General features: G+C 42.7%; 1 protein-coding gene across 2 annotated transcripts in view; it reads right to left on the bottom strand.

The window, feature by feature from the left end:
• The window catches only part of LOC121280123 (transmembrane protein 127), a 47,769-nt gene extending 27,294 nt beyond the window's left edge, over positions 1 to 20,475 (bottom strand). Inside the window, exons 1-2 of one of the 2 annotated variants that reach the window (XM_041191801.1) lie at positions 20,189 to 20,475; positions 480 to 565 (exon numbers count right to left, since the gene is read on the bottom strand). In XM_041191801.1, coding sequence (XP_041047735.1) covers positions 480 to 565; positions 20,189 to 20,375 — 273 coding nt within the window. In that variant the 5' untranslated portion in view covers positions 20,376 to 20,475. The remainder of the gene's footprint in view (positions 1 to 479; positions 566 to 20,188) is intronic. The other variant, XM_041191793.1, reaches the window with a different exon arrangement.
• Between the last annotated feature and the right edge of the window lie 693 nt (positions 20,476 to 21,168).

Here is a 21,168-nt window from a genome sequence, read left to right as displayed (position 1 = left end):
TAATATTCCACTTCCACTAGGTCAAGTTTTGGACTCCAAAAGAATACTGGCAACCGAAATCTCAAAACTTCAATAGAATTGAGCATGCAAAAGTAATACTTGGGAAACAGCCCCAGCACATCCTGAGTTCCCCAGGGCAGCATCCTAGACCCACCTATCCCCAGCTGCTTCATCAATGATCTTCATAAGGCCAGAAGTGGGGATGTTCACTGATGATCACACAGTGTTCAGTTCCATTTACAGTTCCTCAGGTAGTGGAGGGGTCCAGGTCCACATGTAACAACACCTGGATAACATTAATGGAAAGTAACTTTCATCCCGTAACAATGGCAGGCATTGACCATCCCCAACAACAGGGAGCCCAACCACCCTCACTCTCTCAACATCAACACCCTGTGGATCTTAAGTATATCAGCCACAAAACTGGCTTGGCTACTGGAGATGGTCAGTGAATAGGGATTCTGCATCAAGTGGCTCACCTCCTGATTCTCCAAAGTCTTTCCATCACCTACAAGCCACATCAGGAATGTAATGGAATATCCTTCATTTTGCTGGATGGTTGCAGCTGCAAAAACACTCAAGAAGCTTAACACTATCCAGGACAAAGCAGTGTAATTAATTGACACATCATACACCAACCTAAATATCCAGTTCCTCCACTTTCAACTTAAGATGGCAATAGTTTATTGTTTATAGTAGTTTAATAGTTTATAGTTTATCATTTATATTTTTTGATAGCTTATAGCATAAATTTAAAATGATTGGAAGTAGAAATAGAGGGGAGATGAGGAAGCCTTTTTCACCCAGAGAGTGGTGGGGGTCAGGTACTCACTGCCTGACACTAGAGACAGAAACTTTCAACACGTTTAAAAGGTGTCTGAATATGGCACCTGAAGTCTTAACCTCCAGGGCCATGGACCAAGTGCTGGAAAATGAGATTAGGCTGGGTGGCTAATGGGCCACCAGACACAATGGGCTGTGCTGTGAATTTCTCTACATTTTCCAAATATCTAAAAAGGAGGAATGTGCAGGGATGTGGGGAGAGGATGAGGGAGTGACAGTACGTGAACTGCTCCTTAGGAGAGCCAGCATGGACATGATGAGCCGAATGGCCTTCTTCTGTAACAATTCTATGACTCTATAAGAGTTTGTACTATCTACAGGACTCTTTTTTTTCCATTCACAGATGCTGGCATCACTGACAAGATCAGTGTTTATTGCCCATCCTAATTGCTCTTGAATATAACTGAGTGGCTTGCTTGTAAAGCAAGCATCACTTGTACACCAGAGCAGGTAAGGATGGCAGGTTTCCTCCCCTGAAGGACATTAGTGAACCAGATGGGTCTTTACAACAATCCAGTTAGGTTCATGATCATTATTAATGAGACTAGCATTTTATTACAGATTTATTACATAATTGAATTTAAATTCCTCCAGCTGCCATGGCGGGATTTGAACTCATGTCTCTGGAGCATTAGTCCAGGCATCAGGAATTACTAGTGAGTAAACATTACAGCCATGCTATCTTAAAGAAGGATGCACTGCAGCAACTCTGTTTTGCACGATGCCCATTCTGGCTCAAAGTTGGCCTCAGACTAATTTCTACTCCTTTGAGTTTGGCCGGACAGGACACTAAGCACTTTGCAAAATATCACCGTGACCTTCTGTTCAACGGCTGTAACAAGGGCACCAAGGAAGTATCAAACTATTGCTACAGAACAACCACACAAGTTAGCACTACTTAGGAGTAGGGATTAATAAATGATCAAAATATACACATCTCCACTGTGGCAGTCATGTGGCCAAAACTAATAAAATAGATCTTATTCTTTTATGAGAAGGTCATTATTAGTTTCAGAAGCAAGCTTCGTAGGAAAGAATTTTCGGCTCGGTGAGCGGGGGCGGGGCCCGCTCACCAATGTGTAAAATGACGCGGGGTGACGTCGGGCAGGCGTCACCATGTCACCATGCGTCATTTAGATTTTCAGTTCAGCGGGCACGCCCGCCAAACTGTCCAAGGCCTATATTAAGGCCTGTTAGAAACTAATCAAAAGAGTTAAATGAGCTGCCTGTCCAACCTTAAGGTTGGCGGGCAGGCGAAGAGCCCAGGCGGCCTTCGCATTTTTCATGAAACTTCATCCACAGGCGGGATGGGGTTTCATGAAGTGTTTTAAAATTCAATAAAAATTATTAAATAAGTTCATTGACATGTCCCAGCTCGTGTGACACTGTCATATGAGGGGACACTTTTTTTTCCCTTTATTTATTTAAATTTTAAAACCTTAAACCTATTTCTTGAATAAGAGTTCTGAGATTTCTACGCTCTTTCGACTCAGGGAACCCCCCCCCCCCCCCCAACCCCCGACCCGCACAGGGGGCGCTCAGCCGGGCGAGCGTCACGCTGGGCGGGCCAATTAAGGCGTAAAATGGCAGCGCGCACCCGATCAGGGGCGCCAATCGGGTTCGTGCTCACTCCCGCCTGCCCCTGCACAACCCCCAACTGGGGGAAAATTCAGCCCATAGGCTCAAAAGTTGTAAGATTCTGGCTACCAATCTTTGTTTCTGGTTGCTATAAATATCAATGTATAAGTAGCCCACACAGCTAACAACTGTCTTTTAAGTGTGGCTTATAGACTTGTCTATTAGCCGCAGCAAGAATGGCTTCCTGTTACTCACTGGCACACATTTTCAAGGATGTTCAAATAATGGGAGATGGGGGAGGGAGGAAGAAGGGTGGAATTTACTCAAACCTAAAAGGCAGAATGATTCATTAAAAAGTGAGCAGAGTGTATAAAGGAATATGGAAAAAAATGGAAAGAAAATATGAAGAAATTCTACATTGTGTAGCAGCTGCCTCATATTCTTAAGTATCTCATCTGTAATCAGTGAATTGGCAGTAGATGTACTGAACCAATGCAGGGGAATCAAGCAGTTATAGGAACTTGCACACGTTTGAATATATTGCAGAAAATTCACAGAGCAATAAGGAAAGAAACAGCAAACCAAAGGAGATTTAAAAAAACAGACAGTAACAGCTTCTTTAAATATATAAAAAGGAAGAGAGAGACCAAAGTGAACATAGGCCCCTTAGAGAATGAGGCTGGGGAAATAATAATGGGGAAACAGGAAATGGCAGAGGAGTTGAATAAATACTTTGCTTCAGTTTTCATGGTAGAAGATACTAAAAACATTCCAAAAATACTAAATAATCAAGGGGCAAAAGTGGGGGAGGAAATAAGTACAATAACTATCACTAGAGAAAAAAGTACTAGGGAAACTAATGGGGCTAAAGGCTGATAAGTCCCCTGACCTGATGGGTTGCATCCTAATATATTAAAGCAAGTAGCTACAGATATAATGAATGCACTGGTAGTAATCTTCCAAGAATCCTTAGATTCTGGAAAAGTCCCAGAGGATTGGAAAACAGCCAATGTAACATCCTTATTCAAAAAGGGACGGAGACAAAATAAAGGTAACCATGGGCCAGTTAGCTTAACATCTGTCACTGGAAAATGTTGGAGTCTATTATAAAGGATATAATAGCAGAGCATTTAGAAATACATAATCTAATCAAACAGATTCAGCATGGCTTCATGAAGGGGAAATCATGCCTAACAAATTTATTAGAACTCTTTGAGGAGGTAACTAGCAGGATAAATAAAGGGAAACCAGTGGATGTAATATATTTTGATTTCTAAAAGGCGTTCAATAAGGTACAGAAAATAAGGCTACTTAATAAGGTAAGAGCCCATGGTGTTGGGGGTAGTATATTAGAATGGATAGAGGACCAGCTAACTAATAGAAGAAAGAGGGTTGGGATAAGGAGGGCATTTTTGGGATGGCAGCCTGTAACTAGTGGAGTGCCACAGGATCAGTGCTGGGGCCTCAGTTATTTACAATATATAGTAATGTCTTAGATGAGGGAAGTAAATGTACTATCACCAAGTTTGCAGACGACACAAAAATAGGTGGGAAGGCAAGTGGCGAGGATGACACAAGGAGTCTACAGAGGGATATAGACAGGTTAAGTGAGTGTACAAAAACTTGGCAGATGAAATATAATGTGGGAAAATGTGGGAATAGAGGAGCTGAATATTATTTAAAAGGAGAAAGACTGCAGAAGGCTGCAGCACAGAGGGATTTGGGACATCCTTGTGCATGAATCCCAAAAAGCTCAACAGGTAATAGGGAAGGCAAATGGAATGTTCGCCTTTATTTTAAAGGGTTTGGAGTATAAGAACAGGGAAGTCTTGCTAAAACTATACAGACCAACATCACAATATCAGTTCTAAGGTTTTTCAGTAACAATTCCAAGAATTAATATTTGCTGTGAAAAATGTTCTCAATACTAACTACTAAATTGCTATTCATAGGGCTTATGCCACCAACTTAGCTGCTTTTTTTGGCACAGGTTTCAGCTGTTAGCAGAAAGCTTCAGGAAATTACCATGTACTTTGTAAGTGGAAGAAATGCTTGTCATTTGATCCAATTTCCTGTATCAGTACAATGACGACAGCAACAGGAACAAATTATATCACTTCTGCCAAAAAGCTTTCTAGACCACTTGAAAGCAACAAATGGCTCTTGGGTCAAATGACCTATGACAAGCAGATCTCCAGAACAGTTTGAACTTATACTCTGCCTCGCCACATCTCTCCCAAGCTTCAAAAGCCTCCTCAAAACTACCTCTTTAATCCCTGCCTTCAGTTCCCAACCTACCTATCTCATCGACTTCTGGCTTGTTGTCCATGATTTTCCCCCTAAAGCACCTTTCTTATTGAAAGGGTACTGTAGAAAGATCAGTTGCCATCACTCATGACTGCATTCAATCACTCATATCACAGCTTTAAGATGTCGCTTCTTGCCTCCCTCACAGCAGGGCCTCCTCATCTTCCAAAGGCTGACCCACCTTTTCCCGAACAATACAAGGCAGGTGGACCAAACAACCTGGTCCCGTTGACTGGAAACCAGAGTAAAAGGATGATAAAAAAAGACTTTTAGCTTCTGATTTGGAGATTTGATCGTGAGTACTTAATTTCAACGCAACAGGAGGTTACTCCTGAATAACAATTTAAAGGCATTTGAGAAATTGACACGACAAATTGTACCTATGGGAAATGTGCTGAAAAAATTTGAACACTTAAGTAAGAAAGGTTGTACTCTTATGCGTGCACTTGAAGGAAATGACCCTGCAGGGCTACAGGGATTGAAAGTGGGACTGGGACTGACTGGATTGCTCTGCAGGGAGCAAGCCTGGACTCAATGGAATGAATGGTCTCCTTCTGTGCCATAAATAACCCTGTGACCACCACTCACCATAGGGAAAGGCAATAAATGCTGGCCTTGTTAGCAATGCTCACATCCCATGAATGTATAATATTAAAATGAAAATTAAAGTCCCACCTGTCTGTTCAGTTGGACTTTAAAGATCCCAGTATTTGAGGAAGAATTGGGAGCTCTCCCAGGCTTCGATCAAATATTCCTCCTTCAAATATTACCATCTACAAAAAAAGACCCAAAGTAATGCTTATACATCTCACTACTGTTCACAGAATGTTGCTGACACAGAAAGACTGGTGCATTTACTTAATTAACAGTCATTGTATGAAGCGCTTTTGAAATGTTTCAAAATGATAAGCTGCTATGATATCCAAACATTAATTAATGAACCTCCAAACTTTCTCCCTTTCTTTCCTGAAGACACTGACTCTTGGTGGGTTAAAAGCTCATGGTCAACAAAGACCCTCAGTTATATCAACCAAGTAACATTTTCCACATGTTAACTAGGACAGTAATGGTTAACAGGTTAATCAACAACTGTACACTTTACAATTTAGAGCAATCCTATCCTTATCTGTTCACAATTATGCCAGTTTCGGTTAGTATAGCTATCAGGGCTGGAATGGTGGGTGATTTTAACATTCCAGTTAATGAGCCATTTCCTAAAAGTTCTTACTATGGTCTAGAATTGCAATTTCTGATTTATCTGTAAAATGGACCCTACAAACCACCCCCATTTCCTGGCATTTCACTGCAGATTAAGTGTTTCAATAAAAGTGGTTCAAACCCTGTCTTTGTTTGTTCTCAGGATGTCACCACTGATAAGACCACATTTATTGCCCATCCCCATTAAGGCAGCACTAAGAGTCAACCACATTGTGCAAGGCTGAAGTGAAACTGCTAACGACGGCAAGTACCCTTTGTGCAACTGGCCAATGTTCCGCTTTCCAAATTTGCAAGGCAGCGGCTTCCCAATAGATACTCCATATGATGTCCCTAGACATGTTTCCTCAGCAAGCATCCAACTTGTCTCCCAACAGCAGGGGAAATCAGAACAATACAGTTTGCACTGGTGAGAAGAATGGTAGAAACAATTGCAGAGTGAGAAGAAGGGTTGTTAGCTTTTGCAAGGTTGATAACCAAACAGTGGATAAATATCCATACAGGGTGCGATCACAGGTTGTGTTCTGAGGCTCTAGCTTTTTTTTATTCTTTCATGGCATGTGGGCATCACTGGCAAGGCCAGCATTTGAACTGAGTGGCTCACTAAGCCATTTCAGAGGGCAGTTAAGAGTGAATCACATTGCTGTAGGTCTGGGATCACATGTAGGCCAGACCAGGTAAAGATGGCAGATTTCCTTCCCTAAAAGGATGTCAGTGAACCAGACAGCTTTTTACCATGATCAATGATAGTTTCATGGTCACCATTACTGAGACTGGCTTTCAACTCCAGATTTTCAGTAACCATATTTAAATTCCACCAGCTGCCAAGGTGAGATTTGAACCCTTAGTCTGGGCCTCTGGATTACTGGTCCAGTGACACTACCACTACATTAAATTCATTGGAAGCATTAAGAATCTTAATAATAAATGCCTCCTGTTATAAGTAAAGTAAAAAATAACTTTCTATTTTAGAAAACACACTTATAATAAAGCAATGGAGAAGATGTTCTCCACTGTAAGCCATTTATTTGCATTGAGAACTAAGTGCGGTCTACCACTGGCCCATACAACAAATTAATTCATGTTGCAGAGATTCTTAATTAAATTCTCAGAAGTGTCTTAGTCAAGGCTGATAACCAAGTACCAAGGTCAAAGCAGCCCACTTGATTGGCACCCCATCTACACTTTAAACATTCATTCCCTCCATCATCAACGCACAGTGGCATTAGTGTGTGCCATATGCAAGATGAACTGCAGGTACTCATCAAGCCTCCTTTGACAGCATCTTCCAGATCTGCAACCTCTGCCAACTAGAAGAACAAGGGCAGCAGATGCATGGGAACACCACCACTTGCAAGTTCCCCTCCAAGCTACACACCATCCTGACTTGGAAATATATCCCTGTTCCTTCAATGTCGCTGGGTCAAAATTCTGGAACTCCCTCCCTAACAGCACTGTGGGTGTGCCTACACCACATGGACAGCAGCGGTTCACCAAGGCAGCTCACCCTCACCACCAAGGGCAATTAGAGGTGGGCAATAAATGCTGGTCTAGCCAGCGATGCCCACATCCTATGAAAGAATAAATATAAATATAAAAAACGGTGTTTCCGTCAACTCCAGCATGATGCCACCACCAAACACATCTTCCCTTCACCCCGCCTATCGGCATTCCGTAGGGATCGTTCCCTCCGGGACACCCTGGTCCACTCCTCCATCACCCCCTACTCCTCAACCCACTCCTATGGCACTACCCCATGCTCACGCAAAAGATGCAACACCTGCCCCTTCACTTCCTCTCTCCTCACCGTCCAAGGACCCAAACACTCCTTTCAAGTGAAGCAGCATTTCACTTGCATTTCCCCAACTTAGTCTACTGCATTCATTGCTCCCAATGTGGTCTCCTCTACATTGGAGAGACCAAACATAAACTGGGCGACCACTTTGCAGAAGACCTGCGGTCTGTCTGCAAGAATGACCCAAACCTCCCTGTCGCTTGCCATTTTAACACTCCACCCTGCTCTCTTGCCCACATGTCTGTCCTTGGCTTGCTGCATTGTTCCAGTGAAGCCCAACGCAAACTGGAGGAACAACACCTCATCTTCCGACTAGGCACTTTACAGCCTTCCGGACTGAATATTGAATTCAACAACTTTAGGTCTTGAGCTCCCTCCTCCATCCCCACCCCCTTTCTGTTTCCCCCTTCCTTTTGTTTTTTCCAATAAATTCAATAGATTTTTCTTTTCCCACCTATTTCCATTATTTTTAAATATTTTTAAATCTTTTATGCTCCCCCCACCCCCACCAGAGCTATACCTTGAGTGCCCTACCATCCATTCTTAATTAGCACATTCGTTTAGATAATATCACCAACTTTAACACCTATGTGTTCTTTTGTTCTGTTGTTTGTGACATCTTTTGATGATCTGCTTCAATCACTGCTTGTTTGTCCCTACAACCACACCAACCCCCTCCACTTCTCTCCCCCCACCCAAACCGCAGCCCCCCCAACACCTTAAACCAGCTTATATTTCACCCCTTTCTTGGACTCATTCAAGTTCTGTCGAAGGGTCATGAGGACTCGAAACGTCAACTCTTTTCTTCTCCGCCGATGCTGCCAGACCTGCTGAGTTTTTCCAGGTAATTCTGTTTTTGTTTTGGATTTCCAGCATCCGCAGTTTTTTTGTTTTTATCACTGTGTGGTTGCTTTTACACTGTGCTGGCTGCTTTTCTCAGTAATATTAACATTTTGTAATTATTAAATTAGATTTTGTCTACATTCCAAGTGGATTGCCTACTCGCTTGTGCTTTATATACACAAATCAGATTGCACTCCATCTGCATTAAATGTCTAAGTGCTCCTTGTTTTGCTCAACAGCAGAGATTCTGTATCTTTTACAGTCACATGTGATAAAGGAAAGATGTGAGGGAGTATCATGTGGCCTAATGCCTTAGTGACAGTATGCAGAACCAATAATGAAACACGTTTTTAAAACCAAAGGGTATTCTAAGCTAACTGCCTATTTTCAGTTTTCTTCCTTCCCCCCTTCCACCTCCATCCCCGTCTATCCTGAAAATGTTAACAGTAGCTGAGGCACAATATTGGCAGCATCAGTAAGACACCAGCAAGCAGTCAACCCTTACCCCTGAGCCTAAATAGAGCATGCTAGCAGTCTATTTAATTGATACAAAGAAGTGGAGGAGCAACTCAACCAAATCTAATGCCAATATCCATAGGGATCCAGTTTCCAGTGCCAATCACTGAGGCTAGTTTCATTTTGACAATGGTAACTTTTTAACTCAGGAATAGGCTTACCAGAACAATAATTTTCTTGTAAGAATAATTCAGCAAGATACCAATATATTGTTGTCAGGGATAATAAGTTGTAAAACAATCCTGTGGGTATTTAAGAATGCAATAATGAGCTGAAGATGTTGGATGAAATAAAGCACGTTAACCTAAAGCACACTTGTCAAATCATTGCTGAAACTTCCCACTTTGTCATCTGTGCTAACTTATGAATAACTGTATCATAACCAAGGAGTTCAAGAATCTTCCAGGTACCAGAGATAAAAGATAAAGGCAGTAAGAATGTTTTGAGTGTGTACTTGTTTGTACAGTAAAGATGCAACTTCAAGGAATCACTCAGTTTTGCAATGCAGATTCAGATTAATAGTCCTACCAATTCTTCAGGAAGTTGTGGGTTCAAACGTTACTACAACACTTTAGCTCACAGTCCCTGCGGGCCTAGGAGATTGCCGTACTGTCAGAGGTGTCATCCTTTGGCTGAGATGTTGACCGAGAACCTATTCATCTTTTCTGTAGGCTAAGGTGGGGAGGGGAATGTTAAAGATCTCAAGGCACTGGTTGAAGGACAGAAAGGTTAGTTCTCCCTGCGTTCTGGTCAATATCTCTCCCTCAACATTCCCAAGAAAAGATTAACAGGTCATTCATCTCATCACTGTTTAAGGCCCTTGCAATTGTATAGTATTAACAGCACAGAAAGAATCCAACAGGTCAATGCTGGTGCTTATGCTCTACACAAGCCTCCTCCCACCGTTCTTCATCTAACCCCATAAACATATCCTTCTACTTCTTTCTCCTTTATGTGTTTATCTAACCATAAGTAAAATTGCTATTGAGCTTGCTTGCATGGTAGGAACCGCGGCAATTCAATAATTCACTGTGCAAAGAGCTTGAAGCCATTTCTGAGAGACATGATGAAGCGTTATATAAGTGGAAGTCTTCATTTTCCAAAAAGTAACACGTTCTTGTTACCAGATATTACAAGTGTTACATAGGATTATGTAGACTTTATAGCACAGAGACAGGCCATTCAGCCCATCTGGTCAATGCTGGCAGTTACTCCACACAAGCATATGAGTAATATGTAGTCATATATGATGGGTTATGATAGAAGCTGGATAATTCCGTAAACACAGCATCCTTTCAACCATTATTGTAAGCAGCAAGAACACAAAGTGGCTGTTTTTTTTTATTTCATATCCCAGAGGCAATGAATCAATTATAGCATCCAAATGGCACCAGTTAAAATACAGAAGTTGATAGCATCAAAAGGGGGCCATTTGGCCCAATGTTCCTGTACCGGCTCTTTCAAATTGCATTAGACCTATTCCCTGACCTTTTAATTTATTTTTTTCAGTGATGGATATAGAATTATGGAATCTTACAACACAGAAGATAAAACTACCTAGAAGCAACTCAGCCAGAGTAGACTTGCTGTCCATTCAGCAACTTTTTTCTCCTATTATATAAATTGCTGTGAACGTCTGAAATTTGACATTCTTGCATTTGTCCTGCTGAGTGCAAGATGAAAAGCTTTGACGACATGTCTCTCTTTATAGCATTATTCAGAGTAGGCACAAAGGAACACAGAACTTAGGAGCGGGAGTAGGCCATTCGGCCCTTTGAGCCTGCTCCATCATTAGATAAGATCATGGATAATCTGGCTGTGGTCTCAACTCCACTATCCTGTCTGTCCCCCCCATCCCCACCCACCCGATAACCCATAGGAACATAGGCATCTGAGATGTTCCTTCATCAACCCAGCAGGTGGCCCTTTTCAACATCGCAAGAACATGTGTCGTTTTGAGGCAGGCTCAATCTGAAACACTGAATCCTTCTGAAGGACCAAAGGACTGAAGTTGCTGACAAAGTTTAGCCTGCAGCACTATGGCTAAGACATAGGAATATTTGCCGTATCCAGTCTCTTGAACCTGTTCAGCCATTCAGTTAGATCATGGCTGAGCTGCAACTCAACTCCATTTTTTTGCCTTCGATCATTATTCCTCATCACCTTTGCCTAACAAAAAAATTATTAATCTCAGTCCTGAAACTTCCCAGAATCTAAGCTTCCGGGGCAGGGAGTTTCAAATCCAAACCACCCATTGTGTGAAAACGTGCTTTCTGATTTTGCTCCTAAATGGTCGTGCTTTAATTTTAGAATTAGATTTAAAATTAATACTATCTTCTTCTTGATTCCACTCCCCCCCACCGCATCAAAGGAAATAGTTTCTCCATATTCACTATCAAATCTCTTTAACACTTTAAGCACTTCTATATGTCACCCCTCAATTTCCTGTAGTCTATATAATCCGTTCTCATAATTTAAAATTCGAAGCCCCAGTATCATTCTGGTGAATCTGCAATGCAGCCCCTCCAAAACTAATATATCCTTACTGAGGTGCAATGCCCAAAACTGAATGTAGTACTCCAAATGGGGCCTGACCAAAGCTTTGTACAATTGAAGCACAACTTCCTCCTCTTTGCAATCCAGACCTTCTCGGGTAGAATTACATGGATGACCTTTTGGGGGTAAATCACTCAATGCTGGGCCGCACTACTTAACAGTTGGACCAAAAACACCATTAATGGAAGCAAGCTGGACAACCACCTTTACAAGAGAGGAATGGGGTCTCGCTCCGGAAGATGACAACTTGTACTTAAATGGGCAAACAGATGGGAAGAATGGTTGAACAGATCAATTTTTAAAGCAGTTTTTGAAGAGGGGAGCAATTGCAAGGCAAAGCAGTTCTCAAAATGTTACAAAACAAAACACTGCAGATGCTGGAAATCTGAGTATTTCCAGCATATTCTGTTTTTAGTATAAAATAATAGTTATATTTCCATAGCAGATCACAACATTGGAAAATCTCAAAAATACTGGAATGAGATTTTGTTGAATTGCCTTGACTGATCTATGGCAGCAATTCTGCCCCAGCAACATCCACCAGGCAAATGATCAGTTAATGTGTTGGTTTAGGGAAGAACATTGGCCAATTCACCAAGAGGACACGCTGCCGTTTTTTGTTTTTGAATCACAGGATCTCTCAGAATCACAGAATCTTAATGGCACAGAAGGAGGCCATTTGGTCCATCATGTCTGCACTCAAATGAGCAGTATGACCTAGTGCCATTTCCCCATACCCCTGTACCTTGTTTCTATTCAAATAATCATCTAATGCCCTCATGAATACCTCAATTGAACATGCCTCCACCACACTTTCAGGCAGTGCATTCCAGACCTGAACTACTCATTGTGTGAAGAAGTTTTTTCTCACTTTACATTTGCTTCTTTTGTAAATCACTTTAAATCTGTGCCCTCTCATTCTTGATCCTTTTTACAAGCAGGAACAGCTTATCCCTATCTACTCTGTTCAGCCCCCTCATGATTTTGGAAATTTCTATCAAGTCACATCTCAGCCTTCTCCTCTCCGAGGAAAATAGTCCCCCCTTCTCCAATCTACCCACATAGCTGAAGTTTCTCATCCCTGGAACTATTCTTGTAAACTTCTTCTGCACACTCTCCAATGTGTTCACAACTTTCCTATAACATGGTGCCTAGAACTGTACACAATATTCCAGCTGCGATCTAACAATATATAAATTCAGCATAATCTCCCTGCTCTTGACCTCTATGCCCCTATTAATAAAGCCCAGGGTACTATATGCTTTATTAACTGCTCTCTCCACCTGTCCTACCACCTTCAATGATCTATGCACATATACACCCAAGTCTTTCTGCTCCTGCACCCCCTTCAAAATTCCACCCCTTATTTTATAATATCTGTCCATGTTCTTCCTACCAAAATGCATCACCTCACACTTCTCCACATTGAACTTCATCTGCCAACTATCTGCCCACTCCACCAACTTGCCTATGTCCTCTTGAGGTTCTACACTGTCCTCGCTGTTTACAACACTCCCAAGCTTCATATCATCTGCAAAGTTCGAAACTGTCCCCTGCACACCAAGATCTAGATCATTAATATATATCAGGAAAAGCAAGGGTCCCAATGCTGACCCCTGGGGATTTCCACTACAAACCTTCCTCCAGCCCAAAAAATATTCATTGACCTTTGCTCTCTGCTTCTTATTTTCCAATTTTGTATCCACGTTGCTACTGTCCCTTTTATTCCATGAGGAATAACTTTTCTCACAAATCAGTTGTGTGGCAATGTATTAAATGCCTTTTGAAAGTCCATGTACACCACATCAACAGCATTACCCTCATCGACCTTTTCTGTTACCTCTTCCAGCAAGTTAGTTAAACATGATTTCCCATTTAGAAATCCATGCTGGCCCTTCCTTATCAATCCATATTTTTCCATGTGACTACTAATTCTATCCCAAATAATTGTTTCTAGGGTCTTGCCCAGCACTGAAGTTAGACTGACTGGTCTGCAATTGCTGGGCTTTTCCTTATAACTTTTTTTGAACAAGGGCGTAATGTGTTTGCAACTCTGCAGTCCTCTGGCACCACTCCAGTACTAACAGCCGTCCGAGGTACTTGGACAGATAACCTCAGCCTTGGAAGGACTGTTGCCTGTCACTCCATGGCTATGCCTTCAGCTGCCTAGACCCCAAGCTCTGGAATTCCTTGCCTAAACATCTTCAGCTCTCTGACTGAATTTCCACCTCTAAGATAGTCCTTAAAACTTATTTCTTTGACTAAGCTAATGGTCATTTGACCTAATATCTCCTTACATGGCTCAGTATATTTTGTTTTATGATGCTTCTGTGGTGTGCCTTGGGACATTTAATTATGTTAAAGACATTATATAAAAATGAATTGAGTTGTTGTTGTATGCTCACTCAATGCCTTTTCCAGACAGACCTAGGTTGCAGTAACACAAAATGGGAAAGTGGAAGCTCACACTCACTGTCATCCACACATTCTGTTCCTAATCTCACTATAGAGGCACTGAGACGAAAAAAAACCAACCAAGCAGTGGAGAATTTTTCCAGCTTTGACTCTTCCCTTAACTTCCTTGACTTTTGGTGATAGGCTATCAACCAATATTCACTAGAACCCTTACAGGAAGCAGAGTGTGAGAAAGTGTAGTCAAGGTAACTGTGGGAATCACTGGGCTTGTAGTGAAATAAAAACAGAAAATGCCTGAAGAAGAGCCATACGGGCTTGAAACATTAACTCTGTTTCTCGCTCCACAAATGCTGCGAGTCCTGCTGAGTTTGTCCAGCATTGTCTGGCTAGGCCAGCATTTATTGCCCATTCCTAATTGCCCTTGAGAAGGTGGTGGTGAGCTGCCTTCTTGAACAGCTGCAATCCCTGTGGTCTAGGTACACCAACGATGCTGTTAAGAAGGGAGTTCCAGGATTTTGACCCAGCGACAGTGAAGGAACGGCGATATATTTCCAAGTCATGTGGCGGAGTGGCTTGGTGGGGAAATTCATATGCCTAAAAAGTTTTTTTAAAATATTAAACTAGTAATTCCCTTCAAGCCTGTTAAATATCTAAACGCTGTTAGATTGCTGTTAATACTGAATGGACCAATTGCTGTTTGTATTGGATAGGATCAACGTATTAAATAATTGTAAATGGCATACATATCCAATATTTAACCACATCAAAAGCAGTTCACTCTGCATGTACTAAGATGTTAGTGGAATCGCACTTATTCTTTATTTCTGGTTTGTCTGGTCTGTCTCATCACCATCCTTCCTTGAGAAGGTGGTGGTAAGCTGCTTTCTTGAACCACTGCAGTCCATGTGGTGTAGGTACACCCACAGTGCAGTTAGAAAAGGAGTTCCAGGATTTTAACCCAGTGACATTGAAGGAAAGGCTATATATTTCCAAGCAAGATGGTGAGAGTGGCTTGGAGGGGAACTTTCAGGAGGTGGTGTTCCCATGTGTCTACTGCCCTTGTCCTTCTAGATATTAGCAGTCGTGGATTTGGAAGGTGTCGTCTAAGGACCATTGGTGAGTTCCTGCAGTGCACCTTGTAGATGGTACACACTGCTACCACTCTCGTCGGTGGTGAAGGGAGTGAATGTTTGTGGGTGGGGTGCCAATCAAGCTGGCTGCTTTTATACTGGATGGTGTCGAGCTTCTTGAGCATTGTTGGAACTGCACTCATTCAGGCAAGTGGAGAGCAATCCATCACACTTCTGTAACCATCTATTTCCTTCTCTGTTAGATGCTTGTCAAGTTTCCCCTTATATGCATCTAAATCATGTGCTTCATGTGCAGAAGTTTCTTCTGAATTCCCTATTGATGTCTTGGTAATTTCTTGTATTGATGGCCTCTAGTTATGCTCTTCCCCATATAAGGAAACATTCTCTCTGTATCCACTCTATCTAAAACTTTCATAATTTTAAAGACCTCTACGAGGTCCATTCAGTGGAACCAAAAGGAAGAAGTGTTCTGGAGGTGAAAAAGAATTAGCATTAGCAATTGATCATTGAAATGTAGCAAGGTCAGTTCGGGGTCAAATAAAGAGCCAAATAAAGAGTGAGATGAGAGCATTGGAAAGTTGTTATTGCCTCATTGGTGGCACAGCCCCAAGTCATAAAGTTCAGGCCCCATTCCACAACTTGAGCACTTAATCTCATCTGACATTTCAGTGCTGTCACTCATTCTGTCTGAGGTGCCATCTTTTAGATGAAACATTAAACCCACATCTATCCTTTCAGGTTCCATAGAGCTAATTGAATAAGAGGTGAAGTGAGAGTGACTGCTCCTGCCATCAAGGCATCATTCGACAGAGTGTGACATCAAGGAGCCCTAGCAAAACTGGAGTCAATGGGAATCAGGGGGAAAACTCTCTGCTGTTTGGAGTCATACCTAGCACAAAGGAAGATGTTTTTGGTTGTTGGAAGTCAGTCATCTCAGCTCCAGGACGTCACTGCAGGAGTTCCTCAGGGTAGTGTCTTAGGCTTAACCATCTTCAGCTGCTTCATCCTTCCATCCATCATAAGGTCAGAAGTGGGGATGTTCGCTGATGATTGCACAATGTTCAGCGCCATTCACGACTTCTCAGACACTGAAGCAGTCCAAGTCCAAATGCAGCAAGACCTGGACAACATCCAGGTTTGGGGTGACAAGTGACAAGTAACATTCGCGCCACACAAGTGTCAGGTAATGACCATCTCCAACAAGGGAGAATCCAACCATCACTCCTTGGTGCTCAATGGCATTACCATCACTGAATTCCCCATTATCAACATCCTGGGGGTTACCAATGAGAGAACAAGCCATCCTCGACTGGGTATTGAGTAATGAGAAAGGAATAATTGGCAATCTAGTTGTGCAAGACCCTTTGGGGATGAGCAACCATAACATGATAGAATTCTTCATCAAGATGGAGAGTGACGTAGTTGATTCTGAGACATGGGTCCTGAATCTTAATAAAGAAACAATGATGGTATGAGGCACGAGCTGGCTATGATGGATTGGGAAACGTTATTTAAAGGGATGACGGTGGATAGGCAATGGCAAACATTCAAAGAGCGCATGGGTGAACTGCAACAATTATTTATTCCAGTCTGGCGCAAAAATAAAACAGGAAAGGTGGCCAAACCATGGCTTACAAGGGAAATTAGAGATAGTATTAGATGCAAGGAAAAGGCATACAAATTGGCCAGAAAAAACAACAGACCTGAGGATTGGGAGCACTTTAGAATTCAGCAAAGGAGGACTGAGGGATTGATTAAGAAGGGGAAAATAGAGTACGAGAATAAGCTTGCGGGGAACATAAAAACTGACTGTAAAAGTTTCTAGGTGTGTGAAGAGAAAAAGATTGGTGAAGACAAATGTAAGTCCCTTACAGTCAGAAACAGGGGAATTTATAATGGGGAACAAAGGAATGGCTGACCAAATAAATACATACTTTGGTTCCGTCTTCACAAAGGAGGACACTAATAACATACCAGAAATGTGGGGGAACACAGGGTTTAGTTAGAGGGAGGAACTGAAAGAAATCAGTATTAGTTGGGAAATGGGGTTGGGGAAATTGATGGGATTGAAGGCCGATAAATCCCCGGGGCCTGATAATCTACATCTCAGAGTACTTAAATAAGTGACCCTAGAAGTAGTGGCTGCATTGGTGGTCATCTTCTGGGATTCTATAGACTTTGGAACAGTTCCTACAGATTGGAGGGTAGCTAATATAACCCCACTATTTAAAAAAGGAGGTAGAGAGAAAGCAGGGAATTATAGACCAGTCAGCCTGACGTCAGTAGTGGGGAAAATTCTAGAGTCCATTATAAAAGATTTAATAGCTGAGCACGTGGAAAATAGTGGCAGAATCAGACAGAGTCTGATTTATGAAAGGAAAACCATGCTTGGCAAATCTACTGGAATTTTCTGAGGATGTAACTAGTAGAGTTGATGTGAGGGAGTCAGTGGATGTGGTTTATTTGGACTTTCAGAAGGCTTTTGACAAAGTCCCACATAAGAGATTGGCGTGTAAAATTAAAGCACATGGGATTGGGGGTAGTGTATTGAGATGGATAGAAAAGTGGTTGGCAAACAGGCAACAGAGTGTAGGAATAAACGGGTCTTTTTCCAAATGGCAGGTACCATAGTAGGGTACCGCAGGGATCGATGCTGGGACCCCAGTTATTCACAATATATATTAATGATGTAGATGAGGGAATTAAATGTAATATCTCCAAATTTGCAGATGACACAAAGCTGGGTGGAGGATGAGCTGTGAGGAGGATGCAGAAATGCTTCTGTGTGACTTGGACAAGCTGAGTGAGTGGGCAAATGCATGGCCGATGCAGTATAATGTGGATAAATGTGAGGTTATCCATTTTGGTAGCAAAAACAGGAAGGCAGATTATTATGGCTATAAATTGAGAGGAGAATGTGCAATGAGACCTGGGTGTCCTTGTACACCAGTCGCTGAAGGTAAGCATGCAGGTGCAGCAGGTGGTAAAGAAGGCAAATGGTATGTTGGCCTTCATGGCCAGAGGATTCGAATACAGGAACAGGGTTGTCTTGCTGCAATTGTACAGGGTCTTGGTGAGACCATACCTGGAATATTGTGTGCAGTTTTGGTCTCCTTATCTGAGGAAGGACGTATTTGCTATGGAGGAATTGCAGTGAAGGTTTACCCGACTGATTCCTGGGATGGCGGGACTAACATATGAGGAGACTGAGTCGATTAGGATTATATTCGCTGGAGTTCAGAAGAATGAGGGGGGATCTCATAGAAACATATAAAATTCTAGTAGGATTAGACAGGGTAGATGCAGGATGTTCCCGATGGTGGGTGAGTCCAGAACCAGGGGTCACAGTCTGAGGATCTGCGGTAGACCATTTAGGACTGAGATGAGGAGAAATTTCTTCACCCAGAGGGTGGTGAGCCTGTGGAATTCGTTACCACAGGAAGTAGTTGTGACCAAAGCATTGTATGTTTTCAAGAAGGAGTTAAATATAGCTCATGGGGCAAAAGGGATCAAAGGGTATGGGTAGAAAGTGGGAGCAGGCTATTGAGTTGGATGATCAGCCATGATCATAATGAATGGCGGAGCAGGCTCGAAGGGCTGAATGGACTACACGTGCTCCTAGTTTCTAATGACCAGAAACCGAACTGGACTAGCCACATAAATATTGTTGCTACAAGAGAAGTTCAGAGGCTAGGAATCATGCGACAAGTAACTCACCTCCTGACTCCCAAAGTCTGTCCTACATCTACAAGTCAGGAGTGTAATGGAGTACTTTCCACTTGCCTGGATGAGTGCAGCTCTAACAACACTCAAGAAACTTGACACCATCCAGGACAAAGCAGCCTGCTTGATTGGCACCATATCCACAAACATTCACTCCCTCCACCACTGACACATAGTAGCAGCAGTGTGTACCATCTACAAGATACACTACAGGAATTCACCAAGGCTCCTTAGACAGCATCTTCCAAACCCATGACCACTACCATCTAGAAGGACAAGGGCAGCAGATACATGAGAACACCGTCACCTGGAAGTTCCCCTCCAAGTCACTCAACATCCTGACTTGGAAATATATCACCATCAAAACTCTGGAACTCCCTTCCTAACAGCACTGTGTGTGTACCTGCACCACATGGACCGCAGTGGTTCAAGAAGGCAGCTCACCACCACCTTCTCAAGGGCAACTCGGAATAGGCAATAAGTGTTGGCCCAACCAGCAAAGCCCACATCCCATGAATGAATGAAAAAAGGGCAGGCCAGCTCTCCTAGTGTCTTGGCCTATGCTGATCTCACACCAACATCATCAAAACTGGGTACTATCAGGGCACTGTTCGTAGTGTTGTGCTATGTGAAAATCTGGCTGTCAACTGCCCTACTTTTGATCAAAAGTACTTCATTAGCTTTAAAGCACCCCAGGGTATCCTAAGGTTGTGAAAGGAGCTACGTAAGTGCAAGCTTTCAATGTATTCATTTATCAATTTTAACTTAAATCATAACTCAGCCTTGCAACATTGAAAATCTAATGATCAGTGTCACCCTTTTGATAAGGTCCCGCATGGGAGACTGATAACAAAGGAAAGAGCCCATGGGATCCAAAGCAATTTGGCAAATTGGATCAAGAATCCAGTGCACTTGCGATGCCATGGCATACAAGGCTATGGGCCTAGTGCTGGGAAATGGGATTAGAATAGTTGGGTACTTATTTGAAGGGCGCAAACTCGATGGGCCGAAGGGCCTTTTTCTGTGCTGTAGACCTCTATGACCCCTGTAACTGCTGCATATTCAAAATATTTGTAAAACAACTTTAGAGGGAAAAAATATATCAACTGGTGATTGTGTTTACAAAGCTCGGGTGGGCGGGGTTGATGTCGTCTGAATGGTAAAAGATCCTTTTAAAAAGGGGGGGCATTATGTCAGGAAGTGCGTACCGAGTAACAGTGCCTGCCCCCCGCCCCCTCCAAGGAATGCTCATTCCTGCTCCACACTCCCCCAACCTCCTGTTATTCACCGTTCCTGCTCAAGTTACCTGCTGTGAGGTTTCCCTGGAGATGGACTACATAAGCCACTCCATAGATCTGCGGGGAGGTGCCGTTCAGGGAGACCTGGAACCAGTTGGGATCAGCGACGGCCGTGCACAGTGCCACCACCGAGAAGCACTGAGTGACAGCGGCCGGCAGGTTGCGATTCTGCGGAACCCGCAGTCTACTTTCCATTCCCCGTCGCAGGCACTCAATGATGGCTCAAACAAGAGAAAAGAGAGACCATAACACACAACTCCTCTGCTACTCCCTGCCTGACGTGCTCACTGCGTCGCCGTGACGACACATAAAGGGTTATTAACTCTTTAGTATCTGTGGAGTACTCTTACTAAGAGACCCTTCTTGACATGTTCTCCTGCTCGCGGGGCATCGAGTGTGTAATGCCTGATATTTAAAGTGACTGTTTCCCTAGCGTTACTGTGATCCGTTCCCCTAATGACCGGAAGCCACGGGTTCTAAGGAGCAAAATTACAGGGAAGATGTTACAGTGCCGCTACCAACCGTTAGCCCAGTCCAAAGACCAACAGGTCACTGGGCAAAACGTGGCTCCAATCTTTGATACCTGCTCAAGTTTCTGCCTAAAATTCGTTAGAAATCCTCAATAGCAAATTTCTCGAATTCACAACAGAGGGGGCGGAATGAATTTGACATTCTGCATTCGTGGTTCTCTGGGTTCGGTTGTCGATTAAATGAGGTACAGTAACCTACTGACCTAAAGTAAAAGGTGCTGTAAAGTGGACTTTATGAGGGCAGGATTGACCTCCCCTATGATGCCACTTACGGGCCCTCTCACCCGTTGCTTCTCACAGCTGTTGACAACTGTGGATTTTTAAAATTTAATTCCATCTACAATTTTTCAATTTTGGAAATCAAAGTGCACTCTTTTTTGCAAGCATTCAATGGCTGTAACTAATTTAGGGGTTTTCTTGCATTTAGCAAAGGATATGTCAGCCCTTCCAACTGTGGC

This window comes from Carcharodon carcharias, chromosome 1 (genome assembly GCF_017639515.1).
Source record: "Carcharodon carcharias isolate sCarCar2 chromosome 1, sCarCar2.pri, whole genome shotgun sequence".
Classification (NCBI taxonomy): Eukaryota; Metazoa; Chordata; class Chondrichthyes; order Lamniformes; family Lamnidae; genus Carcharodon; species Carcharodon carcharias.
This window is presented reverse-complemented; position numbering and strand designations above follow the sequence as displayed.